The sequence below is a fragment of the Pseudonaja textilis genome, chromosome 3 (genome assembly GCF_049901715.1).
Source record: "Pseudonaja textilis isolate UNSWEBS1 chromosome 3, rPseTex1.2, whole genome shotgun sequence".
Taxonomy (NCBI): Eukaryota; Metazoa; Chordata; class Lepidosauria; order Squamata; family Elapidae; genus Pseudonaja; species Pseudonaja textilis.
The window spans coordinates 51,955,181-51,971,434 of NC_141992.1; the positions used below are offsets into that span (position 1 = coordinate 51,955,181).

The 16,254-nt window shown below is 37.2% G+C and overlaps 1 protein-coding gene across 3 annotated transcripts; it reads right to left on the reverse strand.

Moving 5' to 3' along the window:
• Nucleotides 1–1,273: 1,273 nt before the first annotated feature.
• PSRC1 (proline and serine rich coiled-coil 1) lies at nucleotides 1,274–16,217 on the reverse strand. Of its 3 annotated transcripts, none has more exons than XM_087929720.1 (9): nucleotides 16,127–16,217; nucleotides 13,347–13,398; nucleotides 12,703–12,760; nucleotides 9,753–10,341; nucleotides 7,200–7,364; nucleotides 6,663–6,804; nucleotides 5,422–5,685; nucleotides 3,648–3,753; nucleotides 1,274–2,807 (listed from the first exon to the last, which is right to left on the reverse strand). In XM_087929720.1, exons 2-8 carry the CDS (start codon nucleotides 13,360–13,362, stop codon nucleotides 3,677–3,679), a joined length of 1,311 nt encoding a protein of 436 aa, XP_087785846.1. In that variant the 5' UTR covers nucleotides 13,363–13,398; nucleotides 16,127–16,217; the 3' UTR covers nucleotides 1,274–2,807; nucleotides 3,648–3,676. The 3 variants fall into 3 exon arrangements, with proteins under 3 accessions (XP_087785846.1, XP_087785847.1, XP_026572641.2); XM_087929721.1 differs by having other exon boundaries at nucleotides 9,753–10,338; nucleotides 16,127–16,157; XM_026716856.2 differs by lacking the exon at nucleotides 16,127–16,217 and having other exon boundaries at nucleotides 13,347–13,497.
• Nucleotides 16,218–16,254: the final 37 nt, after the last annotated feature.

Below are 16,254 nucleotides of genomic sequence, written 5' to 3' on the forward strand. Positions count from 1 at the left end.
ACTCCATTCACGACCAAGGAAGTGTTAAACCTTAACTGTATTAAAGACTGAGAAACTGTCTTGTATGGGAAGCTTGATGTGAAGAGTTCAGCTTCTGCTTCATCACTGCAGCCAATTAATTTTTAGTGTCCTTCTGCTGTCTATAAAGAGCTAAGTAGCTGTTTTAACTGTGGAAAGGATGTATTTGACATGTCTGCTTTTTAATTTATTATTTTTTAAAGATGTATATGCATATATTTACAACTGAGCCCACCTTTCATTTCCTAGGCGATAAATTGCCACCGCCATTGTCCAGATCTAACATATGCCATTGTAGGTTCAAGGTTCTTGTCTTCTAATATGAATTCCCATTGATCCTATCCATTCTTTTCCTCTTCACTAGCTAGAACTTCAGCAGAACTCAGCTAAAGCCATGTACAGTTGTTTCCATAGTCTTGAGTAGCTGTGATGCATGCAGAAATTCAAGAAATAAATGCTTTCGTGTCACAGCCTCATCTACTGAATTGGAAATTGTAGTCTTTGAATTTCTGCTTGACAAGCAGCTGTTGAAATTGGTGGAATATTGCCAAGGAAGCAAACCTTACTTTTCCTTAAGAAGTCCAGTTTGGTGATAGGGAAAAGCATAGGAAGAGTTCTGATGATTTAATTTTTTTTGAAGGGACAAACTGTTTTCTTAATTCTTGATGGGTTACAGGCTTTTCCTTTGGTTTAGATATCTCAAGTGTATAGGGAGGGTTCTTAATGTAAATATAACAGAGATCACCCCTTTTCCTAAATAATAAAACCATAGCTCCGTGTAGGTGGCTCCATTTCAGTGCTTTGTCTATCTTTACCAGAAAATTGAGTAGGGAAAGGAAAGACCAAGAACCTGAATTGAACCGAAAGAGTTGAAACTATTAAGTTTCCTTGCTACTGGGCAGAGGCATTATGAAGGAGAATCTTAATTTCCTCTCTTCCAGGTATATAAACTACCCCCAATTCTTCTGATAATGATTTACCAATTATGAGAAACCCTTAATTTTTGAACATGAACCCTCTAATCAGTGAACATGATGGTTCACTGCAGGTTTTGTAATTCATTGTTTTTGTCTGCTGTGCTGAACAAGTGTACATGGTCTATCTATCAGGAGATAGATGATATATTAACAGTATCAAAATGGGACAAAAGTCAAGCTTTTTACTGAAAAGAAATTGCAGTATTGGTTCTCATCCCTGAATGAACACTGATCACCAAAAGGTAATAATAGAATTACTCAAGGAGTTGCTGCACAAGTCATTATGCAGATGTGTTTTTATTAGAAAGGCATATATTTTTTCAGAAATTAGAAAATTATCAATACAACATACATGGATATTATGGCAGAATTGATACTGCATTTTGTCACAGCATTTGCTCCTTCAATCTTGTGCATAAGGCATAAGGATTAACTTCACTGTTGCAACTCCTTAAGCTGCAAAGAATTCATCTTCCATCCCTTTGGATCTGCTGGAGGAAGAATTTCCATATATTTAGGAATCACTCCACAGTCTTTGAATAGAGTCCTGTCGCTATATTGTCTTGAAATCAAGAGTATTGTGGTGCTTAACACATTACCCCACTTCTGCAGAGATTGCATAAATAGTCTCAACTTCCTTCATTGAAAGCTTTATTATACAACAGGGAAGTACCATTTAATTTAGAATAGGAAGGAGCTGAATATTTTTTTTTAATCAAGGCATTTTTTTCTGGGTTAGATTGTTGCAAATTTGATTAAGTAGATGGATGATGAAAGCAGGCAGGTAGATCTGTTCCAAACTGGGATTCTAAGAATACCACTGCATCAGCTTAGAAGTATTGTTTCATCTTTATATAGGTCTAAAACTTAGATAGTATGAAACTGGCTCACAAGCACAGATGTTTTCAGTACTGTGTACTGCTTTTTCATCATCTAAGCCACAAATGCCCTAAGAATAATCAACAAGAGTATAAAATGAGTGTGATTTGTGTTTTGGGATAAATGTTTAGCAATTCTGTAATACAGTAAGTTAATTTCTTTTAAACCTCTATTTAGGTTTCTGTCTCGTAGGCAACTATTAATAGCACAGGAAATCTATGGATTAACAGCATTACCACTGACCATCCTCAGTTTAATATAAAGAGGAATAAGAATGAAAATATAAAGGGTTTGAGATGAGAGTTGTGTAGTCTTTCACATAATAAGAATCAAAAGCTTTCTTACCTTTGAATAAGTTTAAGCAACCTTCACATATAACTGAAAGTGTACGTTAGTGTTTACTATTATCAAAATGATCAACAGTGCATATATTATTCAGTATTACATAATTCTTCTTTACAGCGCAATGCTTTATAGTGGTTGGCATAACTTATAAAAGACTAAATATTCCACTAGGCTCCAGTAAGGCTGTTTTTATCTAATAAAGTTTTAAACTAAGCCAACCATCAGAAAGTCAGGAGAATCTCTGCTGCTGAGCTGAAGTTATCTCTTCCAGCAATGGCTCAGCAAAGCTTCATGGGCTGCAACACAGACTTCTAGCCCACACAAGTTTCATTTATAAATCTAAGGAATGTAATGATAGGACAAGGACTGGTAATACTTCCTTAACTCCAGGATCCTCAAACCACAAGCCCAGAGTGTGATAACAGAGGAGATGCACAGCACAAGCTTTGAAAGTTCTCTTGAAAGAAGAGATTCCAGAAGTTTCTATGAGACCAAAGCAGCTTTATCTTCAAAAGGAAGGCATCCTCCCAAGAGTATCAGTTCTTTCTGGCTTGTTCCCAAGATTATAGTAATGGCTGGTAGTATTATCTTAAAGGACAGATGGAGTAGATAGTTAGGACAAGTCTACAAACACTTGAAATCATTATGCCACTTGATTTGTGCAAGGTAGTCCTTGTGACCACAATTGAACCCAACATTTCTGTTTCCCAGACATTCGTTAAGTGAAACCCCCCCCCCCTGTTTTACAAGTTTTTCTGCCACAGTTGTTAAGTGAATCACTGAAGTTGTTAAGGAAGTGAGATGGTTGTTAAGTGAATCTACCTTCCTCCCCATTGACTTTGCTTGTCAGAAGATCGCAAAAGGAGACCACGTGGCCCCAGGGACATTGGAACCATCATAAATATGAGCCAGTTGACAAGCAGCTGAATTTTGATCATTGTGACTATGGGGATGCTGCAGTGACCATAAATGTGAAAAATGGTCATAATTCACTTTTACGCAGGCCGTTGTAACTTTGAATGGTCACTAAATGAACTATTGTAAGTCGAGGACTACCTGTGTTATACTTTTTACAAACACTTTAAAATCTATTCCATTGTTTAGAGCAGAGGTCTCCAAACTTGGCAACTTTAAGACTTGTGGACTTCAACTCCTAGAATTCTGGGAGTTGAAGTCCACAAGTCTTAAAGTTGCCAAGTTTGGGGACCTCTGGTTTAGAGCAATCAATAATGTACTTTTTAAAAAAATCTGAGGACTGGGATTTTGTTTTTGTAAAATCATTGGATCCACACACATTCAGTAACCAGATTATTCAATAGATGAGCACTGCAGATAATCTCCCACTAATACGTGGGTTGACTTTCTCCCTAAAGACTGTCTTAGAGGCCCACTGTTTTTCCATTGACACTGGTGAGGTAGGACACTTACATGGCTTCAAAACCCAGCGATCCATCCGCTCATTTTGAATCTGTCTTTGGCAGTCTCAGCCTGCTGTTCTGAAAAGTGCGCAGCGGGACTGGCTTCTGACATGCAGCTGTAGAGGGAGGTGGAGAGAGGGAAAAGAGAAGTAAATGGGTTTAATTCATTTATTTTATAATTCTATCATGGAGGAAACTTAAGCTCCTCAAAAGGTCAGGCAATTCTTGACTGGAAACTGAGCAGAGAAAACCAGATCGACCAGAACTCTAATCCCGTGATGATATTATATGGAAAATCCATTGTTTGAAATAGGCTTAACCTCCCTCTCTACATATTGAGCAGTTTTGTCAACAAAAATCTGGCAGCCCACTTAGATGCAGTATGGCAAGCCGAGTGCCACCAGGTGGGTGCATTGCTGAGAATTCTGGGAGCTGAACTCCAACACATCAGACAACATGCAGATTAGGGATGGAAAACACTATACAGTACAAAGCGTAACTGTAAAAGTGTCCAAGAAAGAAATCAATCCTGTTTCTCCAGAAGATTTCTCTTACACAGACAGTGTTCTACTTATGAACAGGTTACGTTCAAGATTTATGATCAAGTCCATTTCATCCACAAGTCAAAACAAGGGCAGATATGCGGCATGCTGTAAATTATCTTCCAAATTCAAGGACCTTCTAGGTTGAAATTGCAAACAGGCTTTTTTTTTTTTTGTGGTATTTCAACATGATGAAGAACTGTAGCAATGAGGAATGACATAATGATTACACCTCATTGCTCCTATTATGGTATTTTGGTTTTACAGGTAGTCCTCGACTTACGACCCTAACCGAACCCAAAATTGTCATTGCTAAGCAAGACAGTTAAGTGAGTTTTGCCCCATTTTAGGACCCTTTTGTCACAGTTAAGTGAATTGCTGTAGATGTTAGATGAATCTGGCTTCCCCCAATGACTTTGTGTCAGGATTCCAGCAATCGCTTTAATTAAATCATGATTCTCGAGCCAAACTTCAAAAAACTTCAAAGGATTTATTAGTGGCGACATACTGGCACTGCCTTGTATGAAGCCAACTCTGGCATATGTAATTTATAGTCAACTGTTTCCTCCCTCCCCCGTGGGTATTTCATAAACCAGATTCCCCAATTGAGCACAATCATAGGCTGTGTGTCATCATTCACATTCTCCAATTAAATATATTCGTGGGCAAAACCTCTGGTATTTTAGTTACAATCTTTTAAAGATAAGTGTTGGAATGTACTTTGCTTCCAAACTGCTGCACTGCTCTTCCAGATTTCCTCCCCCACCCCTTTATGGCAACTACTAAAAAAGGCATAGTTTTATGAGTTGACAATTTGCTTGTCGGAAGCTACCTGGGAAGGTTATGAACGGTGATCATATAATCCCGGGACAGTGCAATTATAATAAATGCATTTCAGTTTGTCAAGTATCCAAAGTTTGACCACATGACCATGAAGATGCTGTAATGGTCATAAGTGTGAAAACCAGCCATAAGTCACTGTTTTCAGTGCTAACTTCTATCATTAAGTAAATGGGTGTAAATTGAGGACCACCTGTACTATCTAAACAAGAGCCAGGTGGGCTTATTTCATGTTATTTGTAGATTAAGAACTTGTTTCTCACCTAAGAAGGCAATCTGAGATCACACATGCCTACCATTTTAATAGATAAAATGGCACCTTATCCCAGTGTATAGTTTTTCTAACAATACATTTCAACAGAATTGCAAAACTCTTTAGCATATCCCTGTGTATTCACTCACCTTTCTTCCCAATCCCAGCAGTTGGTTTAGTGGATCGCTGCCCACCAGATGTTTCTGAACTCACTGGTTTAAATGGGCTGGATTTCCGAGGAACTGTGTATCTGCCTGAAACAGCAGCAGTACGATTGGTTTGCTTTGGCATTGGGAGTTGGCTTGCCAGTGCAGGCGTGACAGTGCGTCTTGCTTGAGTCTGACCAGAACCACCACAAGGCTTGGAAGAGGCTTGTTTTGGGGGACCATTGCCTCCTATAGTTTTCACCTGACCTGGGATGAAAGCAAAAAACGATTTAATGGCAAATCAACAAAATGTTTCTAGTCATAGTGACTGGATTCTACCTAATTCTTTAAATGTAAACGGATGTGTAGGTTATAGGGCCGAGATACATTGTGTAAATGAATTTTCAAGAGAACTTTTATCTAAGTCCCTGTCCTACAGCCATTCAGCATTCACACAATAAGGCATGGAACAAGAAACAAAGGCAACTCATAGTGAAAGGGGAAAATGTGTGCGCTCTAAAGATTTGAATTAAGATTGATACCAGTTTGCTTACACCATTTCGCTTATCAGCTAGAGAATCAGACATTACTGATTAGTCAATAATACCGTGTTTCTCATATAATAAGGCCGGGTCTTTTTTTTTTTTTTTGAGCCCCGAAAAAAATGGCTAGGCCGTCTTTTCGGGGGTGACTTAATTCTCCCCCCTTGCATCTTTGGGCAGGTGGGCGGGCGGCGATGGCTTGGATGTTGACCTCAGCGATGGTGGGGCACTTCGTATCGGGGTCAACGCAGGCAGCACCATATCCGGGTGTGCAACAAAAGTACTTCCTAACGGCAAGCCCCCCATTTCCCCCCATTTCACATGTTTTAATATAGGCCTTAATTTGGGGGGAGGGGCTTAATTTCATTTCATGCCTATAAAACATTCTGGGACTTCCTATTGGGGGAGGCCATATTGTTGGAGAAACAGGGTACTCAAAACTTAAGATAACACTTAAGTTTTCAATCTAGCGAAGACCCAGACTGAACAGCTAAAAACAAAAACCATTTATAAACCAGTTTATCTCTTGCTGACATGTAGCAGATTGTGGGTTGTAGTCCACTTTAGGCACAAAGTCAGCTGAGTGACCTTGGGCCAATCACTCAATCCTAGGAAGCAGATAATGGCAAACCACTTGCCAAGATTTTCGTGAAACCTGACCAGGGGGAAAAGGCAAAATACAAGTAATGCATCCTAACTTACTTGCATTTGTCTTCTGGAGAGGTGCCCTCTTTTCTGGAGCAGCTGCAATTTTTTTCACAGGGCTGGTCTGCCGGAAACGCATCTGAGGATTTGGCTTTCTTTTCACTTGTGCAGCAAGCACCGTCCCTTGGTTAGAGGAAACCTGCAAATATACCCACCGCAAGATCCCAGAGGAAATTACATTTTATAGGATTGTGTTACGTTATCACAAAGATGGCTGGTGCGCCGTAAGATTCTGAAGCTTCTCTGTTGTGCATGAAAAACAAACCATAAGGTCCTATATGCACACATGCACACACACCCTTCCATGGATATATGAAAGTTAATTGTACAACTTACATGCATGCTTTTTGAGATGTTTATAGCCTTAGCTTGCATTGATACAAAGATAGGCTAGGCACCCTTTCAGCCTGGAGAACCATGCCAAAGTTAGTCACTATACATACCGCTTTTATGCAGTGGTATACATTCTTAACTATCTGCCCAGTTCTCCCCCTCCCTCCCTCTCCCTCCCTCTGGCTCTGCTATTGGAAATACCTGTGGGCCTTGATCAGAACCGTTTTTAGCAGAAGCTTCTGTCTTCCTCTGCGTTTTCCTTATGCTGGTTTGAGGGAGAGGTTTCAAATGCAGCAATGGCTGCTGGCCTTTTGTGGTAGTGGGGAGGGCAAGTGGGCGGTCTGTCCTGTTGTTCCTGATAGTTGCCTGGAAGCGTAAGGCAGAAATAAAGCAGCTGCAGCTTTTGAACAGAGCTACTATTCTGTAGAAAATTAGCTAAAAGTTTTTACACAGACTTTCTACAGGAACAAAAAAAAAAAAACCAAAACGTGGAGATACATATCCCATTTGAAGAAGTATGGTTCTCAAAGCAGATAACAAGTTTTTAAAAGGCAAAAAAAGTAAACATATGACTTAAGTTAAAAACAAACGGGCAGATTCCATATGAAGTGAACAAAGTTTTAAATGGTTGTCTAAACATGCTTATCAAAGCATATTTTTTTTTCCCCAAACAAGAACTTTCTTCTACGACTGTGTTGTAATGTACAAGGCTGATATAAAAAGACAGAAATATTTGGTGGCCAAGAGCTGTATTTCCCATCTAGAAGAGGGAAGCTAAGATGTACATGGGTGAAGCAATGATATGCTGTGGGCAAGGCCATATAATAGAGGCAGGTTTTGGATTCCTATCAAGTCCCCATGGTGGTAGGCAGATACAGTAGTTGTTTTTTATTTGTTTGTTTAACACGTAGTATGCCTATTTTAGGACATACATTACACTTTCTGTTTATGTTCTGCCTTGAGATGGTGAAAATCTTAGCAAGTTATTTGATAAAATAAAAGTGACTACAAGAGCCACAAAATTAACTACTTGGGGAATGCAATTTAGCTACTCCTACTGTTAGCAATTTTCAATTCTTAACTTTGTTAACAAAATTCTTAACAAAAAATTTAAAGTTGACTGGCATAGATTCTGGGCAAAAACCTAAGGTTTTGAAAGAGTACAGTGGGCATCTCTGTCCCTCTCTCCTTTTACGATACATTTAGTGCAAAGTGAAACAACTATCTTTCTTAAATGTATATAACTCTCTCTCCAAAATCTAAGGATTTTGACTGTAATATAAAATTCTGTATTTCCAGAATCTATGATCATGACTGTATATACTACACTAGATTTTATACACAGAGATGCATTCTTGTTTAAGAGTAAGTACTAACTACTACTCTCTATGCATTTTGATCTGCTCCAGATGATGCTTCTAAAATAGTAGGGCTTTCTTGTGATTTCTGAAGCATAAGGCAACTGTGGGAAGTGAACAACTCAAAGCAGAGAACATAATGTATAATTTAGTGAAGCCACACTTGGAATATTGCATTTGGTCACCATATTAAAATACATAGAGACTCTGGAAAGAGTGCAGAGAAAAGCAACAAATATGATCAAGGGACTGGAAGCTAAACATGAAGAATGGTTATAGGAATTGGTTATATCTAGTTTAATGAAAAGAAGGACTAGGAATGACATAATAGCAGTGTTCCAATATCTAAGGGTCTGTTGCAAAGAAGAGGGCGTCAACCTATTCTCTAAAGCATCTGAAGGCAAAAGAAGAAGCTTGCTCTGGATGTTCCATCCATGTTTTTGGATGGAAATTAGTCAAGGAGAGAAGCAGCCTAAAAATGAGAAATTTCCTGACAGAACAATTAATCAGTGGAATGTCTCGCCTTTAGAAATTGTGGATGCTCCATCATTGGAGTTTTTTAAGGAAGAAATTGGACAACCATTTGTCTGAAATGGTACAGAGTGTCCTGGTTGAGCACGCGGGTGGATTAGATTAGAAGACCTCCAAGGTCCATTCTAACTCTGTTATTCTGTTATTCAGATATGAGAGGGTGCTGGGTAGAGAAAGAAGATATCAGGATGGGGATTTTTTTTTTCATAATACTGAATTTGCAAATTCAATTTTGCAAAATGGAAATGATTAAAAGTAAATTTTACAGGGCTAGTGAATAGATTGCCAGCAAAAGTACTTGGAGAATTGGTAAAGAAATGCTACATATTGTCATAATCCATGTAATGATCTATTGCATCAGCTTTGTTATATGGTAATAGGAAGATAATGCTAATAAGCACCATGCAGAGCTACTTAAAAGGATCTTTGTGTAACTACTGCAATATGGGGGGGAAAAGGATTCTGCAACTGTACCAATCTCCATTTAATATACTGAAAAAAGAAACAAATCCCATAGTTCTTTGGGTCTAGCAATCCAGAAATTTGGGGTGGGGATGGGGGAATTAATTATGCAGCAATTAGATTAAAAAAGCCATGTGTACAATATGTGGATGAAATGTCTACAAACATTTTCAGCTAGCGAACCTGACATTGCAATCTTTACAATTTTAAGAAGTCTAGAGGGGTCAATTGCTGAGGTTTTGCAAGCTGTAACTCAACAGAGTTGAAAGGCTGTTGGGAGAGGCTGACTTGAGTATAATAAGCACAAGTTTAGGAAGAAATCAGAATCAAAAGCAATGATTTCCTAAGCACAATCTTCACAATCTATATGCCTTATTAATGAGCTTCGGTCCTGCCACGGTACCTTTCTATTGCCAGATGTCATTGTCATCAAGGCCTTGGGTTCAGAGAGCTTAGCTTGGGGAACATCAGTGCTGCAAACGTAAGGTGTACTTTGGAATCTTCTGGGACTAAGCAAGTCCATCAGGCGGGAAGATGGACTTCTACCTTCAGAAAACAGAGATTTGGGGGAACCTTGAGCCAAGCAGGTAACTGGTTCTACTGTTGGGAGCAGAGCTTTCAGAGGACTGTTTGTCACATTGAAAGTCTTTCTCCGGGACTTCTGGGGATTCTTAGTCTCTGTACACAAGAACCTGATTGGGGTGAAAAGCTCGTGTTCTACAACTGTCTCAAGCTTTGTTTCAGAACTGATATTCTGCTTTTCCAGCAGCTGACATTTCTCAAGCTGCATAGCCAGCAGGTTAGCTTCTTTCATGACCTCCTCCAGCTTCATTGGAGTCAGGGGACTCCACTGTGGAATTGGCTCTTTGGTCCTTCCATCATTCTCCTCCAACAAGATGTTTAGATCAACTTCTTGTGCCACATTCTTGTCATTGAGTTCGAGGGGACAAGTTATAGACTCTTCCTCTTCTTGTCCATAACAGCAATCACTGCTGAGAGAGAAGAAAATGAAACACATTTACACCTTCAAGGAAACAGCCATGTAACTCAAAATAAAGTTTCATATTTTTATTATTGTAGACTTGTTATGAGAGCCATGTAAATATTGTAAAGAAAGAATATAAGAAGGTTGCGTAAGAAAGTAGCTCCCACCCGGCTGGATTTCAAAGTATTTGGCTTTTGTACAAAACAAGAATAAAGTTTATCAGTATTAGCATTTTCAACTGTTTTTATTTAAAAATACATTGGAAATATATTAGGGATTAGATACGGTACATAATCTTTTAATTTAAGGATCAGACAACAACTTAGAATCATTTTTGTATTTTTTCACTTTTCTCCCAAGTAATTTATTTGATCCACTAAGATCTTCATTTGTGCATACTTGAGCAAAATCTTTGCACTGGGCTTTACATTTTTACTCTCCAGTGGAGTTTAGTAGCTTCAGTGACCCTGACAGCAAGATCATAAACTTCAGGAGGGTCTCCTTGCTGATAAGATCAGAAGGATGAGGAATAAAGAATGATTCCGTAGGAATGAAGGCAAGCAGAGCTTGTTATTTAGGGAAGAGACTCCAAAATGAATGCCAGAAGATGGCTATAACTTCTTTATTGTTGCCAAGGAAGTTCCATACGCATGACTGTAACATTTAGTTAAAATTGATTCTAGATTATGAAACCATCAGATTAGAAGGCATTTCTGTTGCAATTGAGGGGGAAAAAACCTGATTTGCCTTAATATGACTGGAGTAGACAACATGGCTTTATCAATGCTATAGAATGCCTGATCGCTGACAATGGTACTCTCAAAAGAAGAATTTCTCATTTTATAAGGTCAGACTAAGTTGGAACATGGAATGTAAAGAACAATGATCCAAAGGAAACCTGACATTTTCAAAGTAGAAGTGAAATGTACTATACTGTATGTTTTAGGAATAATTCAACTTAGTAAATGCACTAAGTGAATCAGAATTGGTCCCTTTAATTATAATATATTAAGGACATGAGGCCATACAAAGGAATTAAGCATCACTAATACTTTAAAAAGATATAGTGTGCTTACCTATAACACAATAAATGACAAGGTAATATATTTCAGAATTCGGAGGGCACATAGCAAATATCAATGTCAACAAAAGTATACATCAATTATAGCCACATTGATGGAAGCCATTGACAAATTTTATGGCAAATTACAAATTTGAAGTGCAAAATTGGAAGAAATGGAGAAAACTGAATTACACGAAGATTTAGACTAAGTAAATGCAACAATGCAGGAGATGTTAATAGAGTTTTATGAAGAAACATTTGTCTTCACTGCCAACATTTGCATCAAGCAATGTAAAGGCAGATCACATCTGGACATCATGGAATGGACAACATCCGAATCAAATGTTTCATAATAAAATGGAGAAATACTCTAATATATCTAAGAAAATGGAGATATACTCTAATATATCTAATTCACCAGAACATTTTCAGGTACAGTTTGTAGAAGCCACTGATTTGACCTAGAGAATATACAGTCAGAATGTAAGACAATTGAGGACCAAATTTAATATATTTAATTTAGTAAAAAAAAAAGATCTCATAAAAAAATAAAAAGTGAAAAATATTAAGATGACAAACATAATATCAACCACAATTACTGAATTCACAGGTAGGATCAAAGAAACTAAGGAACTGGATAGTTTTGCCATCTTGGACTCAAGAACTGACAGGCATGGAGGTTATTTCACATGAGTTAATTCTAGCAATGAAAACAATGACAAATTTAGACAAGCTGTGAAGATTAAGAATATTTTCTATGACAAGAGTTAAGACAATCCCTTCCCCAAGTGATAACATACAAATATGGAAGCTAGATATTTTAATAGATCAAGAGAAAGAATTTAGATAGAGTAGTGCCACCTACTCCAAAAAAAACACAACTGTCATTTGGTCCCAGACAAAGTAAAGACTCCTTTAAAATTCTGATCACCAAGTAGAAATTCATACATTACATAGACAAACTTTGAATATGTAATGCAAGTGGATGATGAACTAGAAAGAAATATTGTGCATGGCAAGACTGATGGAAATAGAAGAATGGAAAGGTAATGGAAAAAATGAATGAGCAGGATCAAGGAAATTATTGGAATATCCTTAGAAGAACTATCAGTTGATCCTGCTCAAGATAGAAGGGAGGGACTGGGCTAGAGTTCATGGCCCCTAAAGTAACTAATTTCACTTTTAATTTAAAAAAAACCCCCACTGTTAGTGGTTATGAAGGTACTTGCTTATCAACTTCACATACTTGCTATTTACTCATGAGTTAGCTTATATGAATTGTCAGTAATGATCTATCAGTCTTACCCATCCAAAGCAGAAAATAGTTCAAAATCAAGTGTCTCATCAGTAATAAATTTTATATCTGAAAAATAAGAAATCATAATAATTAGAAGTATTAATTTGGATATTTAACCTTTACCATCATCACAAATATTACCTAGGCATCTTAACAGTTCTAAGCAAGAAGAATGAGAAAGCTATATTCCCAGAAAAAGCTACTTAAAGCCCTTATAAACTCCATGGAAACAAAAGATGTTAATTCTTGTGCCCCAAATCACATGGAAAATAAATGGTGAAACAGAAAATGAAAGTCATCTGTCTATTCATTATTCTGCTACTAATAATTTTAATATGTTCTGAGAATTATGCATATCATGGGGGAACCTGACCTAGACAATTATGAATAGGCATATTTACACCAAATGAAATCTACCTGAATAAATAAACTTATAATTCTTCATAATATTGTACAGAAAGCCTCACACCAAGTATTACACAGTGTTAAAAAGTTTCTACACCATCCTGAAATGGGATTTTTACAAAGAAGACTGATGTTATAAAGTTTTAGCAACAAGTTGTAATGTTTCCAATCCAAATGACCTTGGATATGGTGTGGAATAATTTCATGCATATATTTAAATGCACAGACACTGACTTTCTGTACTCACCCTTTGATGATTCCATGCTTTCTAACAATCATCTCGGGATACTACTAAATAACTGAAGTGGGAAGATAATAGTTAAATACATCTTGAATGTTAAGAAAGACGTGTTCTGCTATTTTTACATATTAGAAAAATAACAACTAGATCAGAACATAGAAAGCTGTTATCTTCACATTACTGGCATTGATGTTCCAGGTTTTCAGGCAAACATATTTTATTTTAAAGTTTAATCCAGGTTTGATCATATAAAACCATCTTGTTTACTAATTTAATAGCAACTTTAAATCTGACATCTACTATTTTTATTTTAAAAATTTGTAATCCACAAAATAATGTATGTGTGTTAGTTATACAGTAGTTTTTATTGATAACATTATATTCTGCATTCTATAAAATTGGGATTTGGAAAAAGTCTACTTAACAAATCCTATAGAAATTAACAGGAGATTGAAAAAGACTGCTTGATGAAATATGGTAAAAAAAAGACTTTGGATGTGAAAAAAAAATACATAGAAAAGAGTGCTTCAAGAAATTAGAATTTCAAAATACCATATAATCTGTATATAAAGAAAAACATAATGACTAGGGATGTGATCAAAGAGAGCAGGAACCAGTTCAGATTGCCAAATACAAAAAGATTTGAATGAAACAGTTTTGGAATTGGATATGAAATGCTCTGGGATGAAACTGAAGGGAAGGAATACTGAAAGGTATGTTTTAGAGATCTGTATGGGCATGACTGAGATACATGAAACAAATGTGGTAAATGTTAATAGTCCAGAAAAAAATAGACAAAAATAAATACTATGAGAATGTTGAAAAATGTAAGGTTGCAGCTGTAGAAAAGTTAAACTATGAATGTGGTTTGCTTATGTGCTACTTGTTCATTTGTACACAAAAGACCTGCATCTATGCCTATCTTTGAAAGAATGAAAGTGAAAGGTAGTAAGAGTGAATGCATAACTATAGGGAGTTTAGTTTATCAAGTATGCCTGGGAAAGTGTTTGGCAGAATTCTCATTGAAAGGATAAAAGTTATGTCAGGATGCAGACTCTTGAGAAGTGCAGGGCAGCTTTACACAAGGCAGAGATTGCACAGATTAGATCTTACTTTTCAGCAATTCACTGACAAATGTATGTGTGATAAAGATGTAGATTGTAGATATTGTGGATTTGTTAATATATGTAAGCACACAATAAAGCAAATTACCTGGAACTGTGGATCATTTTTTGTGAATGTGAAATTGAAAGATGGTTGCTGAATGAGATAAGAGTGACATATGGAAATAAAATGTGCATGAGAATGAACAGAATGTTTAGCAAATTGTTCCCTAATGATTAAGGAATAAGTTTCTTTTGGTTATTTAATATATTTGAATATATGTATAAGTAACGCTTGTGGCAATATTAGAGGCAGATTGATTATGAATAGAAATAGCTGTGTATTTTTGTATGTAGCTCCTGTGTGTTATTGACTGAAAACACCTATGTTTTTCAGCAAACATTAAATGAATTATACAAAATATACTGGAGTGATTTTATAATATAATGAAGACTGAATTACAGAGAAAATATATGCAGTAAGGGAAAACCAAGTGGGTTAATTGGAAGAGAAGACCAAGAGGTTGGATGGAATAGATGGAATCCTCAAAGAGGGGAGAAATTTAAGAACAAAAAGCACTGTATGGGCATGGGGAAAGCAAGAAAACTTTGCAGGGATAGAAAAGTATGGAGAATAAAATGATGTTGATATAAACTAATTTAGGTACAATATCTTTTATTTTCCCTTGTTTTTTTGCTTACTAGTTCTTACTCTGTGCTTTGAATGGGTATTTATGGATGGAATAATGTGGTTACATTAAATCTGGTAGAAACTTCCTGCTCTTAAAATGGTTACAAATTGCATTACATTATTAACACAATATCTAACAAATGCAGGCAGAAAGTGGGACCCAAGAACTTAAATCAAAAGACTTGGGAATGCTGTGCTTACAATGTTGCAACTTCTCAGGCAATCCAAATGAAACTTATGCAGCTTTTCTCCTCAATTTAGGGATAAGAATCAACGTGGTTTTTTTTTTACTCTGATTGTTCAAAAGGACTCTGAAAATAACGACGATGAGCACAATGCCACCTCGGAGTAGCTTTTGTAGCACCAGGATTGAACTCAATAGAACCAGTGAGCTTCCAAACAGCATAGTCCTGGCCATAGTTTGTTTATTTCAGACAAGAATGAAGCCATCTATATCCACGTCCGTTTGACTTGTTATGCTTTTTTGTGTATCCCAAGATTGGGAGTGAAGTCCTTTGAATCTGACTGTCCTCAGACTATAGTAACTAAATTGCAGTCATTTTGAGCAATATGCATATGCTTCTTAGAAAAAAACGAAGCTCTCCTTTACCTTACCCGTTAAAAAGAAAACGGTTTACAAGAATCTAGGGCAGCCCTAGCGGGGAGAAAGGCAGGCAGGACGCAGTTTTACTTTGCTTGAAGGAAAATCTCACGCTGCTCCGGGAGGAGAGGGTTTGATTCCCTGATATGTTCAGCATTGCAAGTTTTAGCTCCTGAATAAAGGAGCTAAAGGCGGGTGTTTAATTTGCAAACAAGAGCAAGGTGCAAATCGAGTCTCCAATGTTTTACACGCTCTCGTCTCGTTCCTTAACCTCACCTAAAATCCTACGAAGTGCAGCTTCATTTTTGCCCCTTTGGTGCGAAAAAAATCCCTCCGTGCAACATGCAACCCATCCCCGCCTCCAGCGTTACCATCTCCCTCGCGGTCTCACCACAATGCTCCTCCGATGCTACAGCCAGCCAAAAAAAAAAAAAAAAACCCAAGGCGAAAGCAAATTCGAATTTGCCCCTTTTGACTTCGTCACAATAGAGTTCTGCATTCCTTTATAGCGATTGGCCC

Excerpts from the sequence above, each read along its gene's own strand:
- PSRC1 (XM_087929720.1), bottom strand. Across the intron at positions 10,342-12,702 it reads CTATTTTCTGCTTTGGATGG|CAGTGATTGCTGTTATGGAC; the intron begins GTAAGACTGATA and ends CTTCTCTCTCAG. Across the intron at positions 5,686-6,662 it reads TCTCCAGAAGACAAATGCAA|GTCAGGTGAAAACTATAGGA; the intron begins GTAAGTTAGGAT and ends CTTTCATCCCAG.